This window comes from Nyctibius grandis, chromosome 4, assembly GCF_013368605.1.
Source record: "Nyctibius grandis isolate bNycGra1 chromosome 4, bNycGra1.pri, whole genome shotgun sequence".
Classification (NCBI taxonomy): domain Eukaryota; kingdom Metazoa; phylum Chordata; class Aves; order Nyctibiiformes; family Nyctibiidae; genus Nyctibius; species Nyctibius grandis.
The window spans coordinates 97,600,014-97,625,876 of NC_090661.1; the positions used below are offsets into that span (position 1 = coordinate 97,600,014).

Genomic DNA, 25,863 nt, shown 5'->3' on the forward strand with positions numbered 1-25,863 from the left:
CACATATCCCAGATGCCATATTAAACTCACCATTCTTCATTTATACACTGTTATTATTATGAATGTGTATACACAGCTAAGTCCACACAGAAGATTCCACAGGCACAGCCTTACACCAAAGGAAAGACATTGCCTCCCTCTAGTGGAAGAGCTCCATAAATATTAAATAGAACTTAAAATTTTTAGCTAGTTTTTTGTTTGGGATTTTTTTGGGGGGGAGGGTGGGTTGCTTTTGGTTTTGCGGGTTTTTTGCTATTGTGTTTCCCTTTTTCTTTTTTTTTTTTTTAAACAAAGTGTTCAACTGGCAGACTAGTATTTTTCCATAAAAGAATAACTTTTGGGTTTTTTTTTAAAAAAGCAGCAAGAGCTACAGGAGTCTTCTATTCTAGTCCTAAACTTCACAACATACTGCAGCTCTTCTTGCCTCAAGAGAGCATTACTGTAGATGAAAGCCCCAGTTTACTACTGCTTATGTTTCTATTTCACTAAACTGGGATCATCTCATATCTGTAATTTTTTGTAACATTCATAACAAACAGAAGAGTTGTTCTTCATGTATGATACTCTACTCTAGAAGGCTATAAAGTTTTTCAGGTAGATATCAGTACTATAAAAAAAAAAAACATAACCTTAGGCTATAGAACAGCAATAAAGTGGTACACAGCTTATCTCACAGTAGCTGGAAGCAAAGAAATATTTTGGAATAAGAACTTCAAACAAATGCTACTCTTTCAAAAGAGCTATTAGATTTTAATTCCCCCCCAAACTTTCTATATACATTTGACAAAGACAGTTTCTAACTTTCTACTTTCATCCAAAGTATCTTGCTTGTGACCGTGATGTGTTACACAACTGTCTAGATGACATAGACACAAGCTGTCAGAAAAACACGTCAATTTTCTGTTTATCTTGATGCTGTTAAATAACATTTCAAGGTTAAATATTTATGATCAAAAAGTGCCTAGCCTTCCCAATGTGGAGATATTTAGTAAACATACTTCAAAAATTCAGCAAAGCGATTGAAAACAACTTTCACCAACAATTAGAACTGGTAAAGTTAAGCCAATGCCAAGGGAAAACACCTCTCAGGCTACAACGGTTCTCTAGCTTGCATTGCAGCAAGAAGAGGTAAATAAGTATTTCTTTCCTATGTCTCTCTATGAAGAATTTGTTTAACTAGCTTTTAGTTGAGTGCATGAATGCATGGGGGAGATGCCAGGGGAAGATCGCATTTGGGTTGGTATCCAGCACACCTGCTTTACAAAGTGTCAACTGTTTTTTGTTCAGACTAGTGGCTGTATCCTGTAACCCCATCTCCAGCTGGAAAGTTTGCCGTGCTCTAGTGAAACACTGCAAAGAGCAGCTGTCAACCTCACTTCCAGCTTGACCTTCAGCACCCATTTGTCTAGACACTATTGATTTGATTACTGGAAGCAGAAATCCAGCCTCAGAACCAACTGATTAGGTACTTTGTCTGGACAAGACTAAGTTTGCTCAAGGTTACTTGAACTGACAAACTCATGCCTTCTTGGCTTATTTTTAAGCAATCCCCAGCAACCCTGTGTGACTTTTCTGTTCTGCTTTTGAGTAACACAGGTTTTCCTCAAAAAAAGCTTTTTCCTTCATTAAAGCTTTTCCACAGCTGATCACTGGTTGCATACATTTCATCTTCTGATCACCTAGACACACATGGGGAATTTTCCAGGGGTACTTATTGTTCCTCTAAAATATCAGCACAGTAGTTATTTAGCCATCTTGTACTGGTGGCAACTAAGAATAACAAGGACAGGAGGTAGCTCAAAACAGGAATGAAACAATTTTCAGCCAGAACTATAACATAAGTCACAAGGAAAACAATAAGCCATGATGACATTTCATCTTACATTACGTTACCAACTTGAAGAAACGTATCACAAAACAGCAAAACCACACATTTAAATTGTAAAGAGCTCTTCACGCTGGAGTTTGGAATTCAATTTCCAATTTCAGAAAGACAAAGAGGAAATTTTAACTGCTACTACACTAAGGAAATTTTTGGTTGAATAATACCCCCATTAGCGTGCAAACAGAGGTACTGTATTCTGTAACACAGCTGCAGACAAAGACTGACATTAAGATTGTATTGCAACACACCCAAAACAACTCGATATTAAGGAGATATCTATATCCTACAGATTGAAAGTTTGTAAATCAGTATGAAAGGACATATGAAAGACATCCTGAAACAAAGTTTATAACCCCAGCTATAATTAAATCAATAAAGAAATGTGATTAAATTACCACCTGAGTAATTAAAATATGTATACAGAAAGTGAATTTCTATTCCCTCCCCAGCTGTAAATTGTATGGTTCCCTGCAGCAGCAAGCATGAGGTAGAAGAGGATGATTCAACAAAGTAGCAATGGATATGGAAACCATTGCTGTAGCTGTCCTGCTTTCCAGTCTGAGAGCTATGAGGACTCCAAGACATATTCCTTATTATTTACACCAAACTTCCCATCCTTTCATTAATTTAATTTTAAAAATGTGCAAAATTTCATTTGTCTTTCAATATCATGACAGCGAGGAAATTAATATGGTCAAGCCTGCAATTAGAAAAGAGACAAGTGCAAAAAGTGCAGGTATTTGGTCATGTGAAGAATATAATGAAATTAAACTAGATATTTATAACATACAAAAAGTTTGCTAAATATTTTATCACTATAGTGTCACCACTGTATTTCAGACTTAATCAAGAGAAGCAGCAGAACTCTGTTACCAGACTATATTGAATACATCAGCAGTCAAGAATCCTACTCCAATTCTGTACAGAAGTCAAAGAATAGCTACTGTACTGACAGGGAATATAAAAACCTTTTGGGGCACGAAGCAAAACTGGAAAAAAACACAGAAATTAAAGTGTTCTTTCATTTCTGGAACGAGAATGATCACCAAGAGAAATTTTCGGGTCCCTATGGCAGACATGAGTGAAAAAGTTCTGTATTTCAGCATGCAGTGCTGCACTGCACTGTTGAGAATGGTCCCAGGCAACCTTCACACCAGCTCACACACAGTGGTGATGAAAGAGGGGAATTTTGTTATTGTTACTTTCATATATATATTGTATATTTCTTCTTTTACTACCAACATCCTCTATGTGTCTTTCAGCTCCTACCTCATTAATATCTTCAGGTGCAAAGTAAGCAAGAATATTTACTCACAGGGGGACTCTATGGACAGCAGTTGTTTAGTTCAAAAAGTGATAGGACACCTGGAAAATCTGAGGAATTACTATGGGACCAAGAGTCAGATATCTAGATGGAGAGGTGTCTGTTGAGACATAATTTTCAAGCATGTGTCAAGAAATTCCAAGCTACATAGAACAGTCAGATTAAGTCAGACCCGAAGCTTAAGAGACCTGACAATCCAGCAACTGCATCCTCTCCCAGCCATCTGATAAGCATCTGTGACAGCTGAAAATACTGAGAGGTCAGATGATGATGTCAAACCAAGCAATCTGGCTTCTAACCATAATTGAAAGAAACACAACACTAGTGATATGTTGGCCATGTTACACTGTGCTTCAGATTCAGGAAAGACATAGTATTTAAAAGATTACTTTCCAAACCAAGAACAACTGCACACAACTTAAGGTAGTTATTTTGGGCCCTATTGTAACAAAAATGAGTGCACTACTGGACTGAAGTTGGAGACTGCCTATAATGGGAGATCATGAGTTCCCTTACTCAGTACAGGTAAAGAGGAAACACTCTGAGCAGCCAAGGAGTGTACAGAGTCATTTAGTATTCTTGGATCATTCACAGAAAACATATCACAAAGCTAGGCAGACAGGTAAGCAGCAATTTTACTATAAAAAATAATCACTGCTGTGGCCCACACAATCCTTAGAAGCAGAAGAATATCTTCTGGAAATCCATGGCAGTGATAAACCACATTAGTACTGCAAATACAGTTCAAACAGTTGTAAAAGGCTACAGAAAAATAGTGCTAAGAGAAGCCCATTATAGTAACAGAAGCAATGAAAAGAACAGGTTAAAAAAAAGGCTTGCTGCAAACCAGAGTTTAGTTCATAAAGAGCAGAACTGCACACACTAGATCAAAGCCTGAGCACTACTTGGATAAGATCTAACATAAACCAAGAACTAAGAGGTCTGACAAACAAAAAAAAAAAAAAAAAAAAAAAAAAACAAAGCAAGATCCCACACACCTTTTCTCCAGCTTTAAAGAAAATAATTTTCTCTTCAATGAATGAAGGAAGCAGATTTTATTTCTTTCCATTATTGTGTTCAAGACAAAGACAATAAATAATGCCTTATAAAAGTTATTTGGATTAATCTAAGTAAGACTGAGTGAAACGATTATTTCCCTTTGCTTACAACATAATACAATGGGCTAATTACAACATTTATACTGTCCTGGAAAGAGATTCATAATTCAGTGTACCAAACAAAAAAAAAAAAAAAAAAAGCAACAACAAACAAGTAACAGGAGGCACAGATTAGCTTGTAACCAGGCAAAATTCAGAAGAAAGGCAAATGCATGCACCCACACAAAACACAGAAGTACCTCAGAAACTTACTGCAACTTTTATTGGTTCATTTTTACTTAAAAAAAAAATATATATTTCTTGATTAGAGTGCAATCACAACACTGAAGCTGCTATCTCATGAAACAGAACAGGCCTACAGCTATAATTACTAGAAACTTAGCACAGGTACTTGCTTAGTCAAAAATAAGCAGAAGACCACAAAACGTACCTTGTACATTCAATTAACGTGACTTTTAGCCGACCTTCTGTCAACAGAAAATTCTGCATACAGAGATTTCTATCTTCATATTCATCAGGTGGCAATACTTGAAATGGAAAAAATGGCTTAAACCTGAAAAAAACAGAAGAGACTTATCTTAATTCAAATGACATAAATAACACAAACACACAGAAATAAAAGTAAAAAAAAGGTAAAGAGGATTACAATTAATCTTTAACACTCCTAAAGAGAAATACTACCATTCCTATATATTCATTGGTCAAAAGGAACAAGTAGAAGCTACTAAAACTTTCTGAATGCAGAAGACTGGAGAATATATAAACAAAGATTGCTTCATAGGAATAGATTATTTGAGTTATATTTACTAGTGCAGATAATTTTGAGAAAGTGGGAACCTGATCAAATCACAGAATATGTTTATGATTGCAAATGTGATTTAACACAAGAGTCCTTTTGCAGTAAATATCTTATCAGGTCTTTAAGTTCATCTGCATAAAACATCACAGCACTGAAAGGCAAAAATATACTATAATCCTAAAGCATAAATTTTTATGACACTGCTGTACTTAGAGGACTGGTGCATCCTAATAAACAGTACACTTCAGATACACAGATTGATATTTCTCTCATTTTGTGAAAAACATTTGGTTGCTCTTTTCAGCCAGTCTTCTTGAATTAAAATAAAGATACAGGTATTCTAAATATTTGCCCTTGAGCTTTATTTCCCTCACCACAGCGTGTGATTCACAGGAAAAGCAGTTCATGTTCAAGATACTAAGCATTTTACACACGTTATCTCACCACATAATTCTCTCTCTTTGATTAGAATATGGCGAGTTATAAATACCGATTGCATTTTTAAGTGATAGTGCTTCAGTGTCGGACACAGGCAGGATCTGAGGGAAGGAAGGAGGGGGAGAGGCTGCACAGCTGCAGCCCCATCACACAGCAGACACACACGTGCAATCCCAACAGCAAGGGCCACATCCCTGCCAATGGAAAGATGCCACGGAACCTGCACTAGCATTTATATAAAGTATTTGAAAAAGCACTTGCAGGGTATTCCTTCTTTCTGTTTTTATTTATTGCTCACTTCCTAGCACTGCCCCGTGCCTTGGTTTCCATCCTGGGTCACTGACACAGCCTCCCAGTGATCATTTCTGTTGAGAAGACTTACAAACAGCAGGACACGAGCACCACTGCCTGCAGGATGTATCTGCCATTTCATGAGAAAGAAGTCTTTCATAAGTACTGTTTGTTCAACCATCAGAGGCATCTGCTTGTCACATTCAGAGATCACAATATGTTCAGGAAACAGTCACACAGATCTGAACTGAAGAGTTTCAGAAATACAAATAAATAATTAAGCTCCCTTTAACTGTCGGCACACTCTTCGGGAGGGAGCTCCACGCTCTGATTTGAGACACTTCGTTTCTGTACGAGCATCAGCCTCCTACAGAGCCATGAGAAAGACATTTCTTTTGTTCTCCTTGTGAACAAATACAACTCAACACTCCAGCTATTTTCCTGAAATCCAATTCAACTTCTAACTTTAATTTGGTTCCAAGTTTCTCCCTCATTAAATCCTTCAGGAAGAAAACCGGTTTGAAATTGGTCAAGTTAAAAAAAAAAAAAAAAAAAAATCAATTTTAAATACTTTATTCCTTTTTTTTTTTTTAAGTCTGTGTACGAAAAATATGAAGATTAAATCACACTGGCCATGGTTTAGGCTTATGACTATACCATAAACAACCAACTCAAAATATGCCTCATGCATGTACTATCTGGTCTGATATTTCACTCATAATCTTCCTTTATAGTTCTTGAATTATTAAAGAAATAATAAGCATCACAAAGGCACAGAAACTACCAACCAAGGCAACCACACTATTTTCCCTCTACAAGACTTACTGCCACTTCAGGGGCTGGCCACCTCCCTGCTCAGACCCACCCCAGCCATCACAGCACACACTGTCCCACACGTTTCTCACTTTAAGCACAAGCAAGGGTACCTTGTTCCTTTTAGGAATGATTTTTACCCTCCCAAAATACAGATTTAGCTCAGATTTTGTTAGGCAAAAAAGGAAGAGTTAGGCAAGAACACTGGAAAATAATGCCAAGTTTTGAGTCAATAAATTCTGGTAGGTTTGAGGGTTTTTTTAGCACAAATAAACAACTTTTCCATTAGTACCAGCAACTGCCCATATACCTTCTCCCAAAATCTATTAAAAAAAAAAAAAAAAAAGATACTTTTCCATGGAAACCTCAAACTAATGACCACCATCAGGAGCCTCAGTGAGCTACTGAAACGAGATTTCTGGGATGGAGGAACAGACAAAGAAAAAGGATCCAATAGGTTACCATCACCTCTCTGAATTTCTGCAAATGCCAGGCCTAAAAGTGTTGGTATTGATAAGGTCTTTCCCTTATATATACACCACAAAACAGCCTGCAGGATATTTAACAAAAACACAAACCTGGACAAATGTATTTTCAATACTTAAAATAAGAAGAAAACAAAAAAGCAAAATAACAGACTAAAATATTCCGGCAAGGATGCAGACATATCTGCCTACATATTCAAACCAAAAATGTTATCTCTCAAGTAACTTCAGAACAAAGTGTTAAGTACAGCACACACTGCGATCTTCTGCTGCAGAACAGAATGATGAAATAATTTTCAGAACAAGCCATTTTTCTTGATAGATTAAGACATAATGTTTACTAAATTTTGATTTCTATTTTCAAAATTTTTTTTATTAATACAACAATTAAAGAGGAAAAAATCTAAAATACCAATGCAGTTATATACAATAATATGCAAAACACTTAACAGTGTATGCTGGACTTTGTGCAGCACTAGTTAAATTTCCTACAAATATGAGATTAAAAAACAGTCTCAAGATCATTTTTAATTTACAACAAGCACTTATGTTCACATTCTTACCACTGCAACTAATTTGCAAAATCCTTAGCAAAAAGCCTAACACATTGCCTATTTCCACTGCCATTAGCAAATATACAAAGAGCTAAATACCCTGCGTTAAATGTGTTTTTCATGTTTAAGTTCTGCTCTGAAGCCTTCCAATTTTATAACATAGCACTTATCTATTTAAGGTAACTTGCTGAGAGTTTGTACATTTCCAAAATTAAACATCTACTATTTCAAGTACATTTCAATTACATATTGGGTAAGTGAACTGTTGACAGACTATTTAAGCACAAGATAACCCAAATTTATTTGGGATGACTTTCCTAGTGGAAACTGGTGAATTGGCATAGACCCAGAAGGCGATAGTAACACAGCGAGACTCCGTTCCCTTGTGTTGTAAAACCACACGTAGCCAACCTGCACTCCATGCACGTAACTGAGTCAGGCATCACAGGTTCTCCCATCTTTTTCCCCATGGTAGGGAAAGCCTATGAGCTACCCTACCTTTTAAAACACAGTCACGGACAACGAAGGGCACTGAGGAGTGCATTCTTACAGAGCCATCGCTGCCGCAATCACGTTCGGTGTAGCAGGAGTGCAGCAGAACAGCGACGGATGTTCTCCTCTCTGCAGAGGGGCCACACTCCCCACCTCTGCAATGTCTAATTTTCCCGCTTGAAAACAATCATGTTGCTAGACAAAATGTAATCATGAAGTTTGTTTCATAAAGAATTTACAGTAAAGACAACAAAACACACTTTTAATAGGAAAGCAAAGCTGTATTTCATCATATTAACATACCAAGAGTAGGCTTTTAGCTAATACTGCTGCCCATAAAACAATTCAGTGAACAAGGCGAGAGATACAAACTCTATTCCCAGGCCCTGCAGACTACAGTAGCTTTGGTGATTCAGTATCTTCCTGTCCCAAACTTCCCTATGTAAAGGAGAGAGAAGTTTCCTGTCATCCTGGGTTTGTTATAATGTAGAACTAAGTTTATCAAATACCTTGTGTCAATAACCTTGCTGTAATTTCTGTAATAGCTTTAAGAGTGTATTTTGCTACCCTCTAACATTTATTCCATCTTTAAAGAGCAAAAGTCTGCCTTCGGGAAATGAATCACACTGATGAAAGGAAAAAGACCATATAACCTACCAGTAAGCCTCTGTTCAAAAAGTCTATAAAGAAACCTTGACAGCAAACTAAATGCCTCAGTTAATCAGGATCATACATACAAAACAATCACATACAAATCCCAGGATCTGGTCAGTTCTGGTAGGTTGCTCTTGTGAACTCAAGACTCTCACTTTGCAAACTCCAAACAAGAAAAAAAAAAAAGAAAATGTTCTTTCTATTTGGCTGGCTAGATCTTTAAACACTCATCCAGTATTCTCAGCTCCCCTTCTTAACTTTAACCAGTAACCAAAAAAGTTAGGGGACCTCCATCAGTGGACAATGAGCCCATAACAAATGGTTTGCAATCGGTCCATTCACTGCTGCTGCCTGAGAAAAAGATTTTAAGCCATGACAACGGTGTGGGGAAATCTAGGAGTTGCTCCTGACAGTACAACAGTTGAGAAAAAGTTAGCAAAAGGTACTTACAAGAAATATAGTACTTTTCTAAACACTGCTGAGCTATTACCAGGTTCTCCAAGGCAGAGATTTTCATTGCGTCTATATTAGACCCCTTTCAAGTGGGGTCTAATGCTGCCATCTCCTTATTCAAGCAAGGTCAAAAGGCAAAATTCATGCTCATGTCACAAATCCTTGACCTACAAAGCAGGATTACATCCAAAAGCCTCCTTTTCCATTCCAAACCTGTGAAATGATACTAAACAACTATCAGAAGCGAAGCAGATTTTGTGGGGGAGAGATTTCACTGTCTTTAAACCATATTTGTTAAGTCTTTGTAAACTCTTCATCTTCTCCAGAGAAACAAAATAGGCATATCACAGCAATACAAAAAAAAACCCAAAAACAAACCACCTAACGCCCCTGCCCCAAAACCCTGCTTGGATATGGCATGCTATTAAGAAAAAAAAAAAAGCCTTTAAAAGTGCCTTATCTTAGAAGCTTATAGTGCTTTTTCAATTTGTTTTTAAATTATCAGTTGCTCTCCTCAAACTGATCACCTTATTTGTCCAGAAGTCTAAAATTCAAATCGCACACCTAAGAAAATGTTAAAAAGCAACATTTTAACTTAATATGAAGAGGAATATCCACCAATCAAACAATGTGAAATTTTAGCAAGTGAAAAAAAAAAAAACAAAACCTAAGAATAATATTTAAAAGACGCTGTCGAGTAGCAAAAGTGTTTCTTGACAAATAACACAAGACACAAACAGCAAAAAAAAAGGTCATTTCACATGAGGAATTATAATTATCTTCCCATATAATCATTTAAGATAAGGTTACTCAATTAATATACAGGATTAAAGTTATACTCTAAAATAGTATAATACTGAGCTCTTCCACATACAAAGCACAGCAAAAATGTTTCCAGACACTGCACACAGTCAGTATGTTTCCTTCATACAAAAAACCCTACACTCCATTCATGCCAGATTTCAGAGTCACCTCAGTGGCTCATTTGCTCTCATCTCATCACCACTTCACTCAAAGTCTACATCAAAATTATATCAAACAAACAAACAAACCAACCAACCAAAAAACAACCCCACACCAAACAAATCAAGTTTGTTCCCTTCATTTTGTGTGTTTTCAGCCCCTGAATAACGCTATTCCTCCTTCCACTTGCCAGTTCCATGGAGGAGGAACTCACCTACTTGGAACAAGTAATTCAGTGGTTTAGCTTTAGAAATGTCTGACCTATATTCGTATTAATTTGTATTCACTATTCCGTGACGATTGTTTTGTGATCCTTAAGCCAGCTTTTAACAGAAGATAAGTCTTTTATACTTCAGTTTAATTAACCTATTACCTAAATTAACTGCTCCCACCAGTACCTACTTAACTACAATAACTGTATTTGCACGAGGAAATCTATTAAGAACTGAGGGGAAAAAAAAAAAAAAAATCAATTTATCCAGCCAAAGATAACCAAGCACTTACGCGTTTCTGTTCATTGCATCTGTTAAGAATAGCTAGAATTACGGTACAAAAATAATTGTTAAGGGCTAAATACAGACAGGAATAAACTGCAAAAGCTCTCAGTAGTCCATTTCCTAATTGGAGAAGCAAAAAGACTTACAGCTTCATTTGTAAACGCAGGAACAGGCTAGGATTTTGTAAAGCTTTTGCTAAGAAGTGAGAACACTTTCCTAGAATAAGTTCTGGGAGAAGTTTTAAATTATTCTCTGGCTTTATAAAGGAAGTTTGATATCAAAGCAGTGGTCTAAAAAATACTGGATATCTGTTTAAGACCACAGGCATCATTTGTATTATATGAATTCCAGTGCTACTCTACTGCCATAAAGTTTAAACACAGACAGGTTTATGAATTTTTTAATCGAGTTACATTAACTGAATATTTAAATCTTCATAAACAAGGCAAAAAGAGACCTTAAATCTCAGAACAGCCCACCAGCTAAAAATGAAAGTATCTTTAGCAAAACACTACTTTGTATACATTATGTGTCTTGGAATTTTGCTTACCATTCTAAGTAAAAGTTAAATCAAAATCGAAAGTCAGACTGTGTTTAGTAAAGCATCACTTTACTTTTGTAAGTGCTACTGTATTTGAAGATTCTAGCATCTAAAATCTATTTGAAAAACTAACTGCTGAATTTATTTTCAGTTTTGGGAGTACTCAAAAAGTTCAACTAACTACAGAACAGAACTCCATCATTTTTAGATCGCCTTTTTTATCTGATTCACAGAAGTACAAATCATGCGCTTGTGAAGTGCAGAAATTTCAAAGAGTGATTGACACCAGATATTTTAAGTCATAAAAAAGTCCTCTATTCTTACCTTGTGTGTAATTTAAGATGAAGTTTACTTCTACAAAAATTCTAAAATATTACAACCAACTCCTAAAAAGGCGTGATCACATTTGTAAGATTTTAAAAGTACTTATCAGCTAGCATTTATGCATTGTAATACCTAACAAGCTAACAACTTATATCATTCTTTACACTGAAGATATAAAAATGGAACTCATCTTTATTCTGAAAAAAAACTTAGTTGTACTGTTTATTTTTTTTAAAGTACTTTAAAAAGAAAAGTACCACCACTGTAGATTTTGCAAAAGCAATTCTCCAGCTACCACTGATTTCACAAGGAATAAAGCTGCAGCAGTGTCAGTATTCGTATTCAGGGGACTTCAGTAATTCAAATTATACTCTTATTCAGTATAGAAATCGACTAATTTCAGCTCTACTTGCACCTATGAAATCTGGCTTACAAACAACCTGAAAAACATTGCAATAAGAGAGTAGGTTTATTTTCTAGGAAATTTCATGGAAAACTGCAAATCAGTTCTAGTACTCTACCCACTGTGTTACAGGATATTCTGCCACAGGCATGTGGGAGGCTCATACACACGAGTTCTCAATATATGAACAGTTACTTTTTAAATCAAGACCTCAAAAAAAAAAAAGCAGCAGGGACTGTATTATTCGTTTTTTTTTCTTCAAAGATGTTTCACACATTTCCAGATTCTTAAACTACAGTCTTCTTTGTTACGGTGATATGAGCACCTCTGAGATATATCTCCAATCAGACATTCAAAACAAGCACTTTTAAAACTTTAAGACCCACTCTACAAGAACAAATAAAAGAACAAATGTAAATAGTCAAGTAGCTCCTTCCAAAAAGGATAATAGATTTTTTTGTCCTGTTTATATGACAGAAGTCATTGTAAATACAGCCAGGAGAGTCTTAAAAGACTTGCCATTGCTGTCTGCATCGACATAGCCACAGGTAAAAAAGAAATCTTCAATCAGGCTTATCAAAACTACTTATCAGCATAAACAAGATCAAACTGACCATGCACAGACTTTTCTCCCCATTTCAATAACACTAGTTTTCTAAATTCCATAAATACTGAAATAACTTAGTTAATGCAGTCAATGTCTGATCTCTAAGCTTTTATGTGTTTGGTTTTTTAAATTGTGACCTAGCTGAAGCCAACTGTTGGTTCAAATGAAGAAAGAGATCAAAATCCTGCTATATTTCAGTCTCAGACAGTCTGCTCCAAACGGGACAGAAGACGCAGAATATGCTCTCGTTCACATAGAGCTGGAAGAGAGGCAGGTGTGGTTCAGCAACCACACCAAGCTTTAGACATTCGAGGAGAAAAATAGCAGGAAAAAACCTCCCAAAAATAAACAAATCCAAGCCACCTCAAAACTCTACTTTCAGCCAGTTGGATTAGAGATTGGTTCCAGTAACTGATGCTAGCAAAATGCTAGCTGCTTCTCACTTCAGCAATATATTGCCTCATAAGGAGGTCTCAAGTCTCTCTACAAACACCATCTCTCTGCAATACTGGTCAGAGGAAAACAATGTTGATGTTCCAATAGAAGTCTAAGGTCTGTACATGGCTCATCCACTGATCTTAGGAGTTTTAATCCTCTGCTCTAAACACCAGCCTACATCCATATGAAAACTAATGGCATCCTCTCAGATCACTCTAGAAAATGACTGTCTCACTGCTGAAAAGAGTCTCTGACAGCTGTAAACCAAAAGTGAAAAAATATTTGTATTTATTCTGAGTTCTAGACACCATAGCTTTCCACAGTTTATCCTCACTCCTCCAGTTCATTTTAAAAATGCTGGAACTACAGAAGCTTCTCCTCAATCTACATTTACCTAGTCACTTCTGACAAGATAGAAAACGGTCCAATTCGCACCCTTAAAGTCTTCCAAAGTGGTGGAGATAGTCTAGCTCAGGATTAGTAGTACCATTTTCAAATGTGAGATGACTGACAGTTCACCTTAAAATTGTAAACAGCAGTAATTAAGGATGTGTTTCACAGACAGCTCAGCTATTCACATTGCAATGGTGGGGACTGATGGGGACCAAGGGACACACCATGGCACATACTTGCCAACTGTCCCCCAAGCAAAGGTGTCACCACTTGAGTCACAGCATTTTATTCACAGGCCCGTACTGTAAACAAACAGGATCAAATAACACAGCAGCTCAGTCTGGATGTGACCTGTGGCACCACTGTTGACAATCAAATACAGGAGGGGCTTGTGAGATTCATCCACAGGAAGGATTCCTGCACTTTGCAAATCCTGCATCACTGATGGCAAGTTACAGTTGGGACTTGTGATTACATCTGAAAGAAACAGCTGCTCAAATTACCATAGTCTTCTCCCACCATCCCCATAATGAATTTGGATATTTTCTCTAATTTGCCCTTCTTTCAGAGGAACCGGGAAAAAAAAAGAAAAAAAAATCTGAGTTTTTGTAGTATTGTTTTAAAACAATACCACTGACTAACATTGCTGTTCCCACCCCACCTCCCCTTGCAATCCACTGGGCTCTTTGCTTGGCAACATTAGAACGTGTTTTGTTTATTCTACCATATTGCATTAAGTTTTGTTAGCAAGTACGCAGAGTTATATTCTTAAAAAAAAAAAAAACAAACTGTTGAAGTTCTCAGAGTTACACTGCATCATTTCCACTGTTTAATTACTTAGGAATTATTCACCAAGCCAGGTCATTCACAGCGGTGATTCAAACACCACCATGAAGCCTTCTGCCATGTCACTGCAAGACGATGACCTTCAATTTCTACTCTTCCAATTTTAGCTCAGGCAAACAGGAATAATGGTTTAAGTCATTTATTACGCAAGTGACATTCCTGTAAAAGTCCATTTTAGTTCTTACTACACAATGGCTTACATCTTAAATACTATATAAAAAGTATATTTGACAGGATATTTTTCAAAGCTTTTAGCATCATTTAAAGCATTTTACGTATGTGGTATTGTAAGTATTAGTATCTTCATTTCGGTGTCACTGGCAAACAACACATAATCTTGTACTTAATGCCATTACAAATGCAGATAGTAATATTTGTACACATTTCCTCCTGAATGGGCATTTCTCACAACTATGTTGCCATTAAAACTGATGCAGGAAAATATACTGAAGCTTAGCATTAAGACTAAGTTAAGAAAGTCAGGAACAAAGTATCTAAGTGTTATGATTTCCATTAGATATCCACAGATATCTAAAATATTGGACATAAAACATTAAATATTAAAATATTGGACAGAAATTAAGAAATAGTTTTGTAAATTTACATCTCAAATAGTCCCTGTAAGTTTTACAGTTAAAGCAACACAAAATTGCTAAAAAAAAAAAGTATTCCCGAATGATTATCCCAATTTAATCTAGTCATATCTGGCAATTAATTACTGTCTGAATATGTGTAACAGTCTGATTAACTCTATCATCAGCTGATCTCTGTAATACACTCTTTATTGCCAACGGATTTTTATAACTTCTGGTAAGTCTTCAAAAATGTGAAAACCGTATTGCTGTAGTAGAATCCCTGTATTTTCCATCACACAAAACAGCTTTAATGGGGAGGGCTGGGTGCACTGCTCCTCACAGACCCTTCTGCTGAACTACTGCAGAGCTGCAAGCTGAACAGGGGAATTGAGAAATTATAAAGGTAAGTTGTTCCCATGTAGTTTTAAGGCTAAAATGAATTACAACAGCTAGTGGGAAAAAAAAATAATAAAGTAGCTCTCCAGAGCAAAACCCAGAGCTGAAAACAACTTCTGCCTTTCTCTCATCCCACAAAAAATAAGGTTTTTCTTCTCTGCTACACCTAGCATCTCCTTGGCATTTTTCATAGCTATATACAGCCACAGACAGGTCTAAAATGCTGCCAGGCTCCAGCTGGGTCCCACAGCAAACAGAGGTGCACTCCCAAGCCCTGAGAGGGCTTATTAACCTGGGCAGGGCTCCACAGGAGTAAGAGGCTTTCCATAAGGAAGACTCCTTAGGGAAGCAGATGCACCCAAATGGCTTTGGGCAGGTGTGATGCAGAAGTCTGAGCTACCAAACCCAACACAGCATATGCCCAGCTTGGTGGGTAGAGCAATTTAGGAGCACCCACATCCATGTCACCGCATACACAACCATTTCACTGCTGGCTGGGCACTTTAACTGTACTGTAGAAACTTGCTTTGCAACGCAAACATATCTGTCAACTGAAGTCTTCATTGCAGATTTTTTTTTTCACTAATTTATTAGATACGCTGGATGGGATCATTGAACATCTTGAAGGTCTGAATTCTAGCCTAGATTCAATTGGCTTGTGAAAGAACTGCAATTTGTTAAACTGTGAAGGTAAATAATAACAGGAAAAGCTTCCAAAACTTGTGTGGACCTTACTCCTGTCTCTCAACCAAGATGAACTCCATTCCAGCAGTAAATTCTTTAGTTTAACCAGAAACTCGGTGACTGCAGCAGACACTACTCAAATAAATTATTTATAAATTCTGTAATTCTATAAATATCTATAAATTTATAAAAGCTTAGTATGTCACAATTAAGCTGACAAATGTTTACAAAATAATGACTCCCAAATCCCCTTCACACAAACTGGCATCCACACTCATTTCCAAAATGAGAATTTATCCACTGTTATGAACAAGCCCTCTTCAACCCTCAAAAATCCAAACACTTTCAGCAGAGCATTTTTTCTTAATTATATAAAATATTGATATTCATGTATCACCCAGAATGGAGCCTGCTCGAAAAGCTAATTGTTCCCAGCTAACATTTATAATATCGGATCATTGCTTTCTTCTGGACAAAAGCACAGTTTGAGATCATCATGCAAAGGTTCTTGTAGTTCTGCAACTAATGGATTTTAGCAGAGTGGGGTGGCACAAATTATCTATTAAATTAACAAGCCACATAGGTATGTAACATTCTCTCCATACTCATTTAGACAACAAAGCTTAAACTTAAAACTTCTAGGATTAATAAAGTATTTTACTATCCCTCTAAAGAACAATAATATCAAGAATAACCAAATGTTTAAATAGTTTTAAATCAAACAAGTGTGAACATGAACTGTAAACACAGGAGCATATCGGGTGACTTCAGGCAATCTCTGCAGGAATGCAGAATAAGCAGTTTCCCATAGAAACCCACTAACATGAAAGGACTAGCTCCAAGAGTGAAACCGGCAGCCTGAGACTAAGCTTGCTCACTGGAGCACCACACTGTTCTGCTACACTGATTACTAAAACTTACTGTCCTTACCCAGGCTGCTAATAAAAAGATTAACTATTTCACATGCTTAATATATATAAAATAGGTTCTGCAAGAGACTCATACATTTTGACATCAAATGAGATACTGAGAGCTGTATTAGCTACCCATCTTCACAGGTAAATTCTGTGCCTTTGTTCCTTGAAGTAATCTCATTCAAGGAAAATCCAGTGTTCAGTTTTGTGTGACAGGTAGGGAACGTTAGTCACATAGTCACACTATCCACAGAAACCAAAAATCATAATCCAGCCTGTAGAATGTGATTCAGAATAGCCCAACTCTCATGCTTTGCTAACAGCAAAGGTGTTAAATGAGGCAATTTTGTTTTCATTATTATTGCACAAAGAATCTTTTACATGCTGTTTCGAGAAAGAGAAGTTGAAAGAAGTTTTATTTTCTTGTCAGACCAATTAACCTTAATCACAGAATCACAGAATCACAGAATCACAGAATGTTAGGGACTGGAAGGGACCTCGAAAGATCATCTAGTCCAATCCCCCTGCCGGAGCAGGATTACCTAGATCATATCACACAGGAACGCTCCAGGCGGGTTTTGAATGTCTTCAGAGAAGGAGACTCCACAACCTCTCTGGGCAGCCTGTTCCAGTGTTCAGTTACCCTCACCGTAAAGAAGTTTTTCCTCATATTTATGTGGAACCTCCTGTGTTCCAGCTTGCACCCATTGCCCCTTGTCCTGTCAATGGATGTCACTGAGAAGAGCCTGGCTCCATCCTCATGACACTTGCCCTTTACATATTGCTTATTGGATTGCTATCTGCAGCAAATGCAAACAGTAATCACCAAAACTTATTCTTTTATGTCTTCATCCATCTTTCCCTCCAACTAAGATTTCTTTTTTTTTTTTGTCCCTGACTATACCTCTGGTCTCCCAGTTTCTTCACTAATCCAGCTCAAATCAGTGGCTTTTTAGTTCCTCACCCTTGCAGGTAAGAAAAGAAAATGTAACATTTGTTGACCAATCATAGGAAAAGGCTCACTCAACCTGAAAAGAACACCACTTGTATACCGGGAAATGTCCAACATGTAACTGGTCATTCATTAAATCTGACTTTATAACGAACAAGTTTCAAACTGGCATTCTTTCAGAATTAGATCTTTCCAGTGTGAAAGCCCGTGAAATGCTGGAGCTGGGGAAGACAACTAAAAGGTTTCAAAACCCCTAGAACCAATAGGTTTTGAACTTTGTAGCTACATAAGGAGATTTACATACATACTTTGTACCACATACTTTAATTTAATCTGAAGAAACATGCATTTAGTGACCCTCCAGACACAACGTTCTGAGATAGACCACTCCCAAAATAAAGACAGTAGAAAGCTCTGCACTACAAAAAGCTTCCTTCTACACATGTAGCACTCTTGAAGAAATGAAAATATTTAATGTTCTGGGGTTTGGTTTTGTTTACTAAGTCAGGTTGCCTACAGATCCATTTATCTAATTCCTGTATGAATAAGAAAAGCTACTTGTCCATGCACTACAAAGATATCTTCCAAGCATGAAACCAGTGTCCACAGACAGATCTATTGATTCCAATTATCACTGCTTTGCCATTAGCAGAATAAGTCTTTGTGCTGGCATCATTCAGAGCATTATCTCTCTGTAACAGCCTGAAAACTCACAGGTATCACAGTGCTGCTTTACCATCGATTTTTGCAGAGCAGAATAGGACTCAGATCCTGGGGGGGGGGTTTTAATGCTTCTGTATACTATAAGATTTTTGCACCTAGAATAGGCATGGCATTAAAAAAAAAAAAAAAAAAAAAAAAAAGCCTCCTCTTTCCTTTCAGCAGCAACAAGAATGAGAACTTCAAACAGTAGTACCTTACAGATTTAACTAGTAAGAGAGATTCATACCACAACTACAGTAGAAATCCACTCAGGAAAAGAATCCTCATATCCTCTCCCTTTGCAGAAGCTGTAGAGAAAACAGGTATCCCTACTGGCTGCTGATTTCTGAAGTTAAGACATGCTCACAATCCCAATCTCTAAGATTATTTCTGGTATTTCTGAGTATAACCTCATCACATGAATAATATATATTTTTTAAATTTTATACTTTTGCCAATACTTCTATTACCATGTTATGAAGTCATTTCTATTATAAAACACACTTCAAATCAATAGTTACTTACATTACTTCTTAAGTTTTGCCAAAAATAAACTGCTGTGTAACTCTCAAACTGCATTCTATAATGGTAAATTAAAACAGGCTTGTCTAATGGTTCTTCCCAGTGAAATTCAATATAGCCCCTGCTTCCAAACAAAGCATAAAACTATTTAACATTACTAACTATACTGTAAATGATCAGTTGCAAGCATGATTCATGTCAGAAGGGACCTCAGGAGTTCATCTAAATACCTGATACAGAAATGTTAGAAATAATCCTTTGTGAGATTACTTCTAAAGAAAAGAAAGTTATTCCACTCTGTGGTAGCATGCATTAAAACAAAGCAAAGCATAGTTTCTCAGACAGGCTAGTATCAATACAAAATATTAGCTTTTTTTAATGTAACAAACTGAGAGAACAAGCGTTCTTAAAATATCCAGAACTGACTCACTGCTTAGGCAATACCTAATCCGCTTAGAATCTAAATGAATGAACTTGGAAGACCTTAAATTTAGAAAAAAAAACAGCAGCTGTCAGATTTTTTACATCATTAAGAAATACTGGGAAATTAAAATTCTGGAGGGACACTAGACTGCAAGTACTTCTTCCTCACCCTTTGCAGACACACAAAGGGCTTTCTATCTTCATTATGACAAAATGTGCTTTTGTTATCTTGAAAGAACCCAAAACCAAAGCTCTCCAAAACCTACACAAAGTGAGATCAGGACCTGTTCAGAACAACAAAACTACAGCTGACTGTTAAGAATAGGGTAGACAATAGAGCATAATAAGTGTGCCTATATACCTGACATGATGGGGGGGAATATCAAGGTTGCCACCAATAAGCAACATAATAATAGGTTAATGAGCAAGGTACAGCTCATTAGAGAACTAACAGAGATGAACTCGTGACCACTGCACCAGCACAAGCAAGCAAAGAGATAGACACCTGAAATAGTCCTTACTACAGGTCTCTAAATACTAAACACGCTATGGCAATGCTAGTAACCACAGCTTAGTGTTAACCACTTCATCCTACTATTAAAAGGACACGATATAGAAGTTAAAACCAACATAAACAATGCCTATAGTACTACTTTTCAAGAACTGTTTGACTGTATACAATGAAAAACCAAAGGCTGGATTCAGGCCACTAGATAAACTCTGCTTTGCACTGATAATTAGTATCTAATATCCTGCTCTCGTAAAAGAAACCCACATGAAAAATAGAGTGTCAAGTCAAGCTATGCCGATAGGCAAGACTGACTGAATACAGTTCCTGAGAGTGTCAGCATTAGAGATTTTGGGACAGCAAGACCCAGCTGGTGGGTCAGTGGCCGCCCTGCAGAACACCAAGAGTTGACATCACAACCAACCAATGAGGAAGTCAAGGCTTTCCATGCTCACTCTCAAGCTCCACCCATTGGCCAACTCACCTTAGAACTAAAAAAAGGCATTATTTAAACACTTAATTCAAGTCAAAATAGAGTTATGGAGTATGTGGAGCCAAATAAATAATACCTACAATTCTTCATTACCTTACTCAGGTTAGGGCTAGTTATTAAAAAAAAAAAAAAAAAAAAAATCTTGCCTCACAGTTACCTAGTTTCTCAAGAGTGCACCAGAACTCATGTATATTGGAGAAGAAAAAAAAAGTCATTTTAGATTTTCCCCACATCTGAACAAGAAACCTCTCTGACAGACCACAATGTTTTCAGAAAAGCTGTTTGCATTTCTATTACTAAGCAACAACAAATACATTAAGATTAAAGTTAACTATAAAACTGTAGGAACTCTTGCTACTATCAACTGAATTGCACAAATCCCTTATCAACAATGACTATTGAAAAAAAAAAGCCCTACCATTTACCGAATTTTACCAGCAGCCTTGCTTCCGGAGATTTAACCAAACTCTACTATACGAGATAGCAATAGCCATTCAATGGCAGAGCAGCTTCAAAATACGGACACACACACATTTCTTAAAGAGCCGAAGAAAAGCGATTACACACTATTAGAATAAAACACAAATTACTACTTATTTGTTTAGACATAAAGTGCATCCCTCCTTTTTCAATTAGTAGACAATTGCTTTTATGGAGAAAATTGTACATAAAATGCCAGGCAAACCTTAAACGCACTTACTAGTCTACATTGCCTCCCCTGACAGACACTTAAGAACGCATCAGGAATGCAAGATGCCTTCTTCCACTTTCAAGCTACAGTCATGAACATCACACAAAGTCACTCCTAGCAAAGGATGACACAAAAGAAGATGATCTTAATAATCACTGTTTTGCTGCATAAAATTTTGTACATAACTGGAAAGAATATGAAAGTACGTGTGTAGTAATTTGGCTGTAGCAACAGATAGTACACGTGTGAAGACACAACACTTTTTTTTAATGCAGTATTTTACGATTAAATAACAGAGGAGAGGGCAATCTGCTTTACACAAATGTAGTTATAGGATGTTCAAAAATCAACTATTGGCAAAAGTTCTCTTCTTATGCCATTCACTACCAAGAAATAACCTCTAGAAGTCGCCTAATACAAAAGACAGAAGATGGCATATTTTATTTTTTAATGCTACTTAGCATCTTGAAACAAGGTAAAACTCCTCTGTGGACTTCAATCTGGAAGCTAGCAGGGTAACAAAGTGCCCCTTTCAACCAGCTGAAAAGAGAACTCCTCACACTCCAAGTGCTTTTGTTTACAAGGTTGTAATTACTGCTATTCAAAAAATTATTTACAAAGTTACTTGAGCAAGAGTAGGGAGACATCAAAAAGGTTTTGAACTACACATGAAAGTAAATACTGACTATGTACTTAAACAAAAGGCATATAGGCCATAGGAAAAAAATGGGGAGAGGATAAGTACATTCTCTGTAGATGAGAAACTATTAAGCTTTAAGTAAAGTAACAGGTTATTAAGCAGTTGTGGAACTCTCCTGACTTCTTCCTATACATTCTTTGCTAAGGAATATAGTAACATATCATAATCCCAAACCAATGTATTCTTAAAAATTCTATTAAAAACACCAAGTTTTGCATCTTAGCAGCAGAGGGCTTGATTTTACAAATCAGTTCTCCATCCTGTCTAAACCATAATGTCTCAATCCTCAACTCTGCCACCACATAAGAGTGTATTGTTACTACTCTGCTGTGACCAAGTTTTGCCGTGTAGGGATCTACCTGCATAAACTCATCTGAGACATACTGGTGTAGAATATGTGTTTTCAGCCTGTGTTCCACAAAACCTTGGACAACTGTGGACAACTAAAGGTTCCTAGACAGCTAAAGGTTCCCATGGAGGGGTGTGTGTTCCCACTTGAAGCTTTAAAGGCAAAGTTCTAGACAGTTAGGACACCAACGACCCAATATTCCTTCCTTAAGACAATTTCATTAATGCGCATTAAGCTTAGTGCCCTGCCTTCCCCCTTCACAACACAGTGGGTCAGAATGACCTGTTTAGAACATAGCATAAAATTTAAAGGTCAAAAGCACCATATACAGGGTTGGACACTGTCTGACTGAACATTTGTCACCCTGTGCTACCAGCCTACTATCTAGTGTGAAAACCAGCTGTGATACTGTATTTCCCTCTCAAGCATTCACAAATTCCCAACTCTTTATAACTTAAAGAAAACATTTTCAAATAACAGTTCATTCTTCCTAGTTCTATAATAATTTATGCTTCCTATATTGTTCTCAGTGTCAGTTACCTTCTATCCTCACACTTCTACTCATTTCTGCCCCAAACATTGCACTCTGCTTCTTTCCTTATTTTCTCCTCCAGTCCCTTTAACATGTCAGTGGCCCACACATGCCTCAACCATTCTTTCTGGCACAGAAAGTTTGAGAAATACGTGGAAAATTCATTACCTCTAACTAAATGATGAGAGCACCCTACATAGGTGCATCTCCCAGAGGAAAAATGAAGATGTCTCTCTTCCTCTGCTGAAGGGGAGGAGCACATCATCACTGGTTCCACAGGCACCCTAAAAACCTGTCTAGAGAGTGTAAAGATCATTTGCTTTACTTGCTCTTTCTAGGTATGCCGGGAGCGCTCACTCTGCACCACGACTGTGCTATCCCAGCCTCTCCTTTGGGCTCTTCTCCACATTTAACAGCTTCAGTCTCTTTCCAACACAGTAAGAATGGAAGCAAACTTGCTCTTGACAGCTCTGCTGCTGCCCAGGGATTGCTCTCTTCTGGAGAGCAATTCAGTACCTCAAAATTAGAAAGGATCACCACATTACTTGAAGAAACTACTTATTGCCCTGTCAGGGCTTTCCAAATCTTGGATATTTTACACATCCACTTTCATGAGAACTCTCATAAATTCAACTGCAGAAGAACTGGCTGAAAAGGCTTTAAAAATTACATCACTGCAAAGCTAATTACACTTCAAAATTCAAATAGGCATTTTCAGTTACTCATCTCTGATGAATTTCAGAGAAAAGGCTTATTGCTGAAGAATGTGGTAAACAAAACAAAAATCCTTACTTAACACATAATGCAAGATAAAAAGAATAAACAAAAGAGAAAGGAAACAAGGTATCCTAAGAGTGGTAAGACACATGACAGAAAGGGAACATGGTACCTGAACAGTGGTAAGACATTCAGTATCTTTTAAAAGTAAAGATGTCCCTTGCTACTTCTGCTACAGAAGTATCACTGAACATTTCATTATATTCACTATATAATGCAGTCTGTGCTGCAGTGTGTGCATTTATAAAAGAAAACATCCTATCTTACAAAAAAAAAGACAAGAAAACCCCAGAGGTCCCCCAAAGTTTTACTTACCAAAACAGTGGCAATACTTCTCTTATCAACTTTTACATTTCCCCAAAGTTATTGAAGGAATTCAGCAAACAGAAAGGAAGAGGACACCATCTATCATGGGATCTCAAAAATATTCCCTAGAGAGTGAACTTTATCCTTTCTCACATTAAGTAACAACCACCTTACCTCTATAGGTAAGCATAAGCCACAAGTCTTGCTCAGGTGGCTCACCAGTGGCAAAAGCTTGGAAGAAGGACACCCTAAACCCACACGCTGTCCTCAGAGCCATCCTTCTACCTTTTCCAAAGAGGGATATCATGGTCCTGTTGTTGGGACACCTCACAGGATCCCAAAATTTTTGATATCTACTAATTCTGCCATTTAGTTACATGTAGTTTGGGGCATGACACAATCTCACTGTGCAATGGCTTCTTCACCTATTACAAATGGAAAACAAGACTTAACTTCATAGAAAGCTTTTGATACTAGACAATCAACATACAAGTACCCCTATTGTACCAGTGCCAACAGAAATCTCTTTTCACCTATTAAGAGCAAAACAGTAATTCCAATGGAGGCCACCCAAAGTGACACTGAGGATGCAGGACATCTTACCTGATTTTATAATTGGGTAAGGTGTGCTTGCGCTTAATAACTTTCTTGAACTGGTTCACAATGATGGAAGTGAGCTGAGGCATGGGTCTCCCTTCAAACTGAGACTTCACTTCAAAGAGTATCACAGGGTCATCCATAAAAGAGAAGGACCAGTGCGTGAAGGGCAGGCGCGTGAAGACCAGCTTCAGCTTTCCCATCACCCGGGAGATCTTGACAAAGAGGTAGGCCGACTTGCCAAAGACCAGGTCAGCATCGATGGCCAAATGGAAGCCACCATTGTACTCCAGGTCTACCTCAAAGCCCAGCTCCTCGGGGCAGCCCTCTTCGTTGCAGACCACCGGCCGAATCAGCTTGACAGCTTTGAAGACGGGCAGGACGTTGCCAAGAGAGACGTCCCTGAGGCTGAGCCCCTCCAGCACCTTCCCCGTCATCTTGGCCTGGAGCAGCTCCTCAAACTCCACCTTGATCTTCTTGGTGACCCAGTTCCTGACCAGGGCCGTGTCCCTGAGCTCCCTGAAGAGGAAGAGGAAGATAGCATTGAGGAAGTGGCACGTCTCCTCGCGGGAGGAGGGGTTCGGAGGGGGCTCTGGCTGTTGTTGCGGTTGCTTGGCGCTGGGCTCCGGGCCCGGGGCGGCGGCAGGAGCCGCGGAGGCAGCCGGCGCTGAGGCCGGGGCAGAGCCGGGGGCCGGCTCCGGAGACGCCTGGCTGCCGGCCGGCTCCGAGTCCTGGAGGTAGTCCCTGAGGCTGTGGTCGGCCACGACGCGGGCGTAGACGAGGCCATCGGAGGCTCCGGCCGCCCCGGGGGGCTCTGGATTCTTCCTGTAGAGGAGCAGGAGCTGGAGCAGGAGCGTGAGGAAGCAGCCGGCCAGAGCCGAGAGCAGGATCACATAGACCAGCAGCATCCTCGCCGCGCCCCGCGCCGCGCCCCGAGCGCGCTGCTCTCACCGCGCCGCCGCCATGGCGGGGGCCGCGCCCGCAGGCCGCCGTTTAACGGCCGCGGCCGCCCCAGGCCGCCTCATCCGGGTCCTCCCACCGCCCTCTCCGCGGCGGCGGGCAGGGGGCGGGGCGGAGCGGCGGGGACAGCCAACGGCGGCGCGACCCTCCCCTCCGCGGGGCCTCATTGGCGGAGCCGCGAAGGCTTCGCCGGGTACGTCACGGCGCCGTGTGGTGTCATAGCGCAGCGGGCGCATGCGCAGAGGGAGGTTCTCGGCCCGCGCTATGGGCTGGAGGGCGGCTGAGGACGGTGTGAGCGGCGGGGGCGGGCACAGCCGCCGCTCCCCTCCGCGGCCCGCTCCCGGGCACACGGACACACGCACAAAGCGTGAGAGCCTGCAAAGCCCGTCCCTCGGCACGGTCGCTCGGGAGGGAGGGCTTTGTGGCGGCCGAGCCTGCCCCGCAGCCGCCGCCTGTGAACGAGA

General features: G+C 38.7%; 1 protein-coding gene across 1 annotated transcript in view; it reads right to left on the minus strand.

Moving 5' to 3' along the window:
• The window catches only part of PDZD8 (PDZ domain containing 8), a 64,120-nt gene extending 38,724 nt beyond the window's left edge, over positions 1–25,396 (minus strand). The window contains exons 1-2 of the mRNA XM_068398782.1: positions 24,446–25,396; positions 4,758–4,880 (exon numbers count right to left, since the gene is read on the minus strand). Coding sequence (XP_068254883.1) covers positions 4,758–4,880; positions 24,446–25,347 — 1,025 coding nt within the window. The 5' untranslated portion in view covers positions 25,348–25,396. The remainder of the gene's footprint in view (positions 1–4,757; positions 4,881–24,445) is intronic.
• Positions 25,397–25,863: the final 467 nt, after the last annotated feature.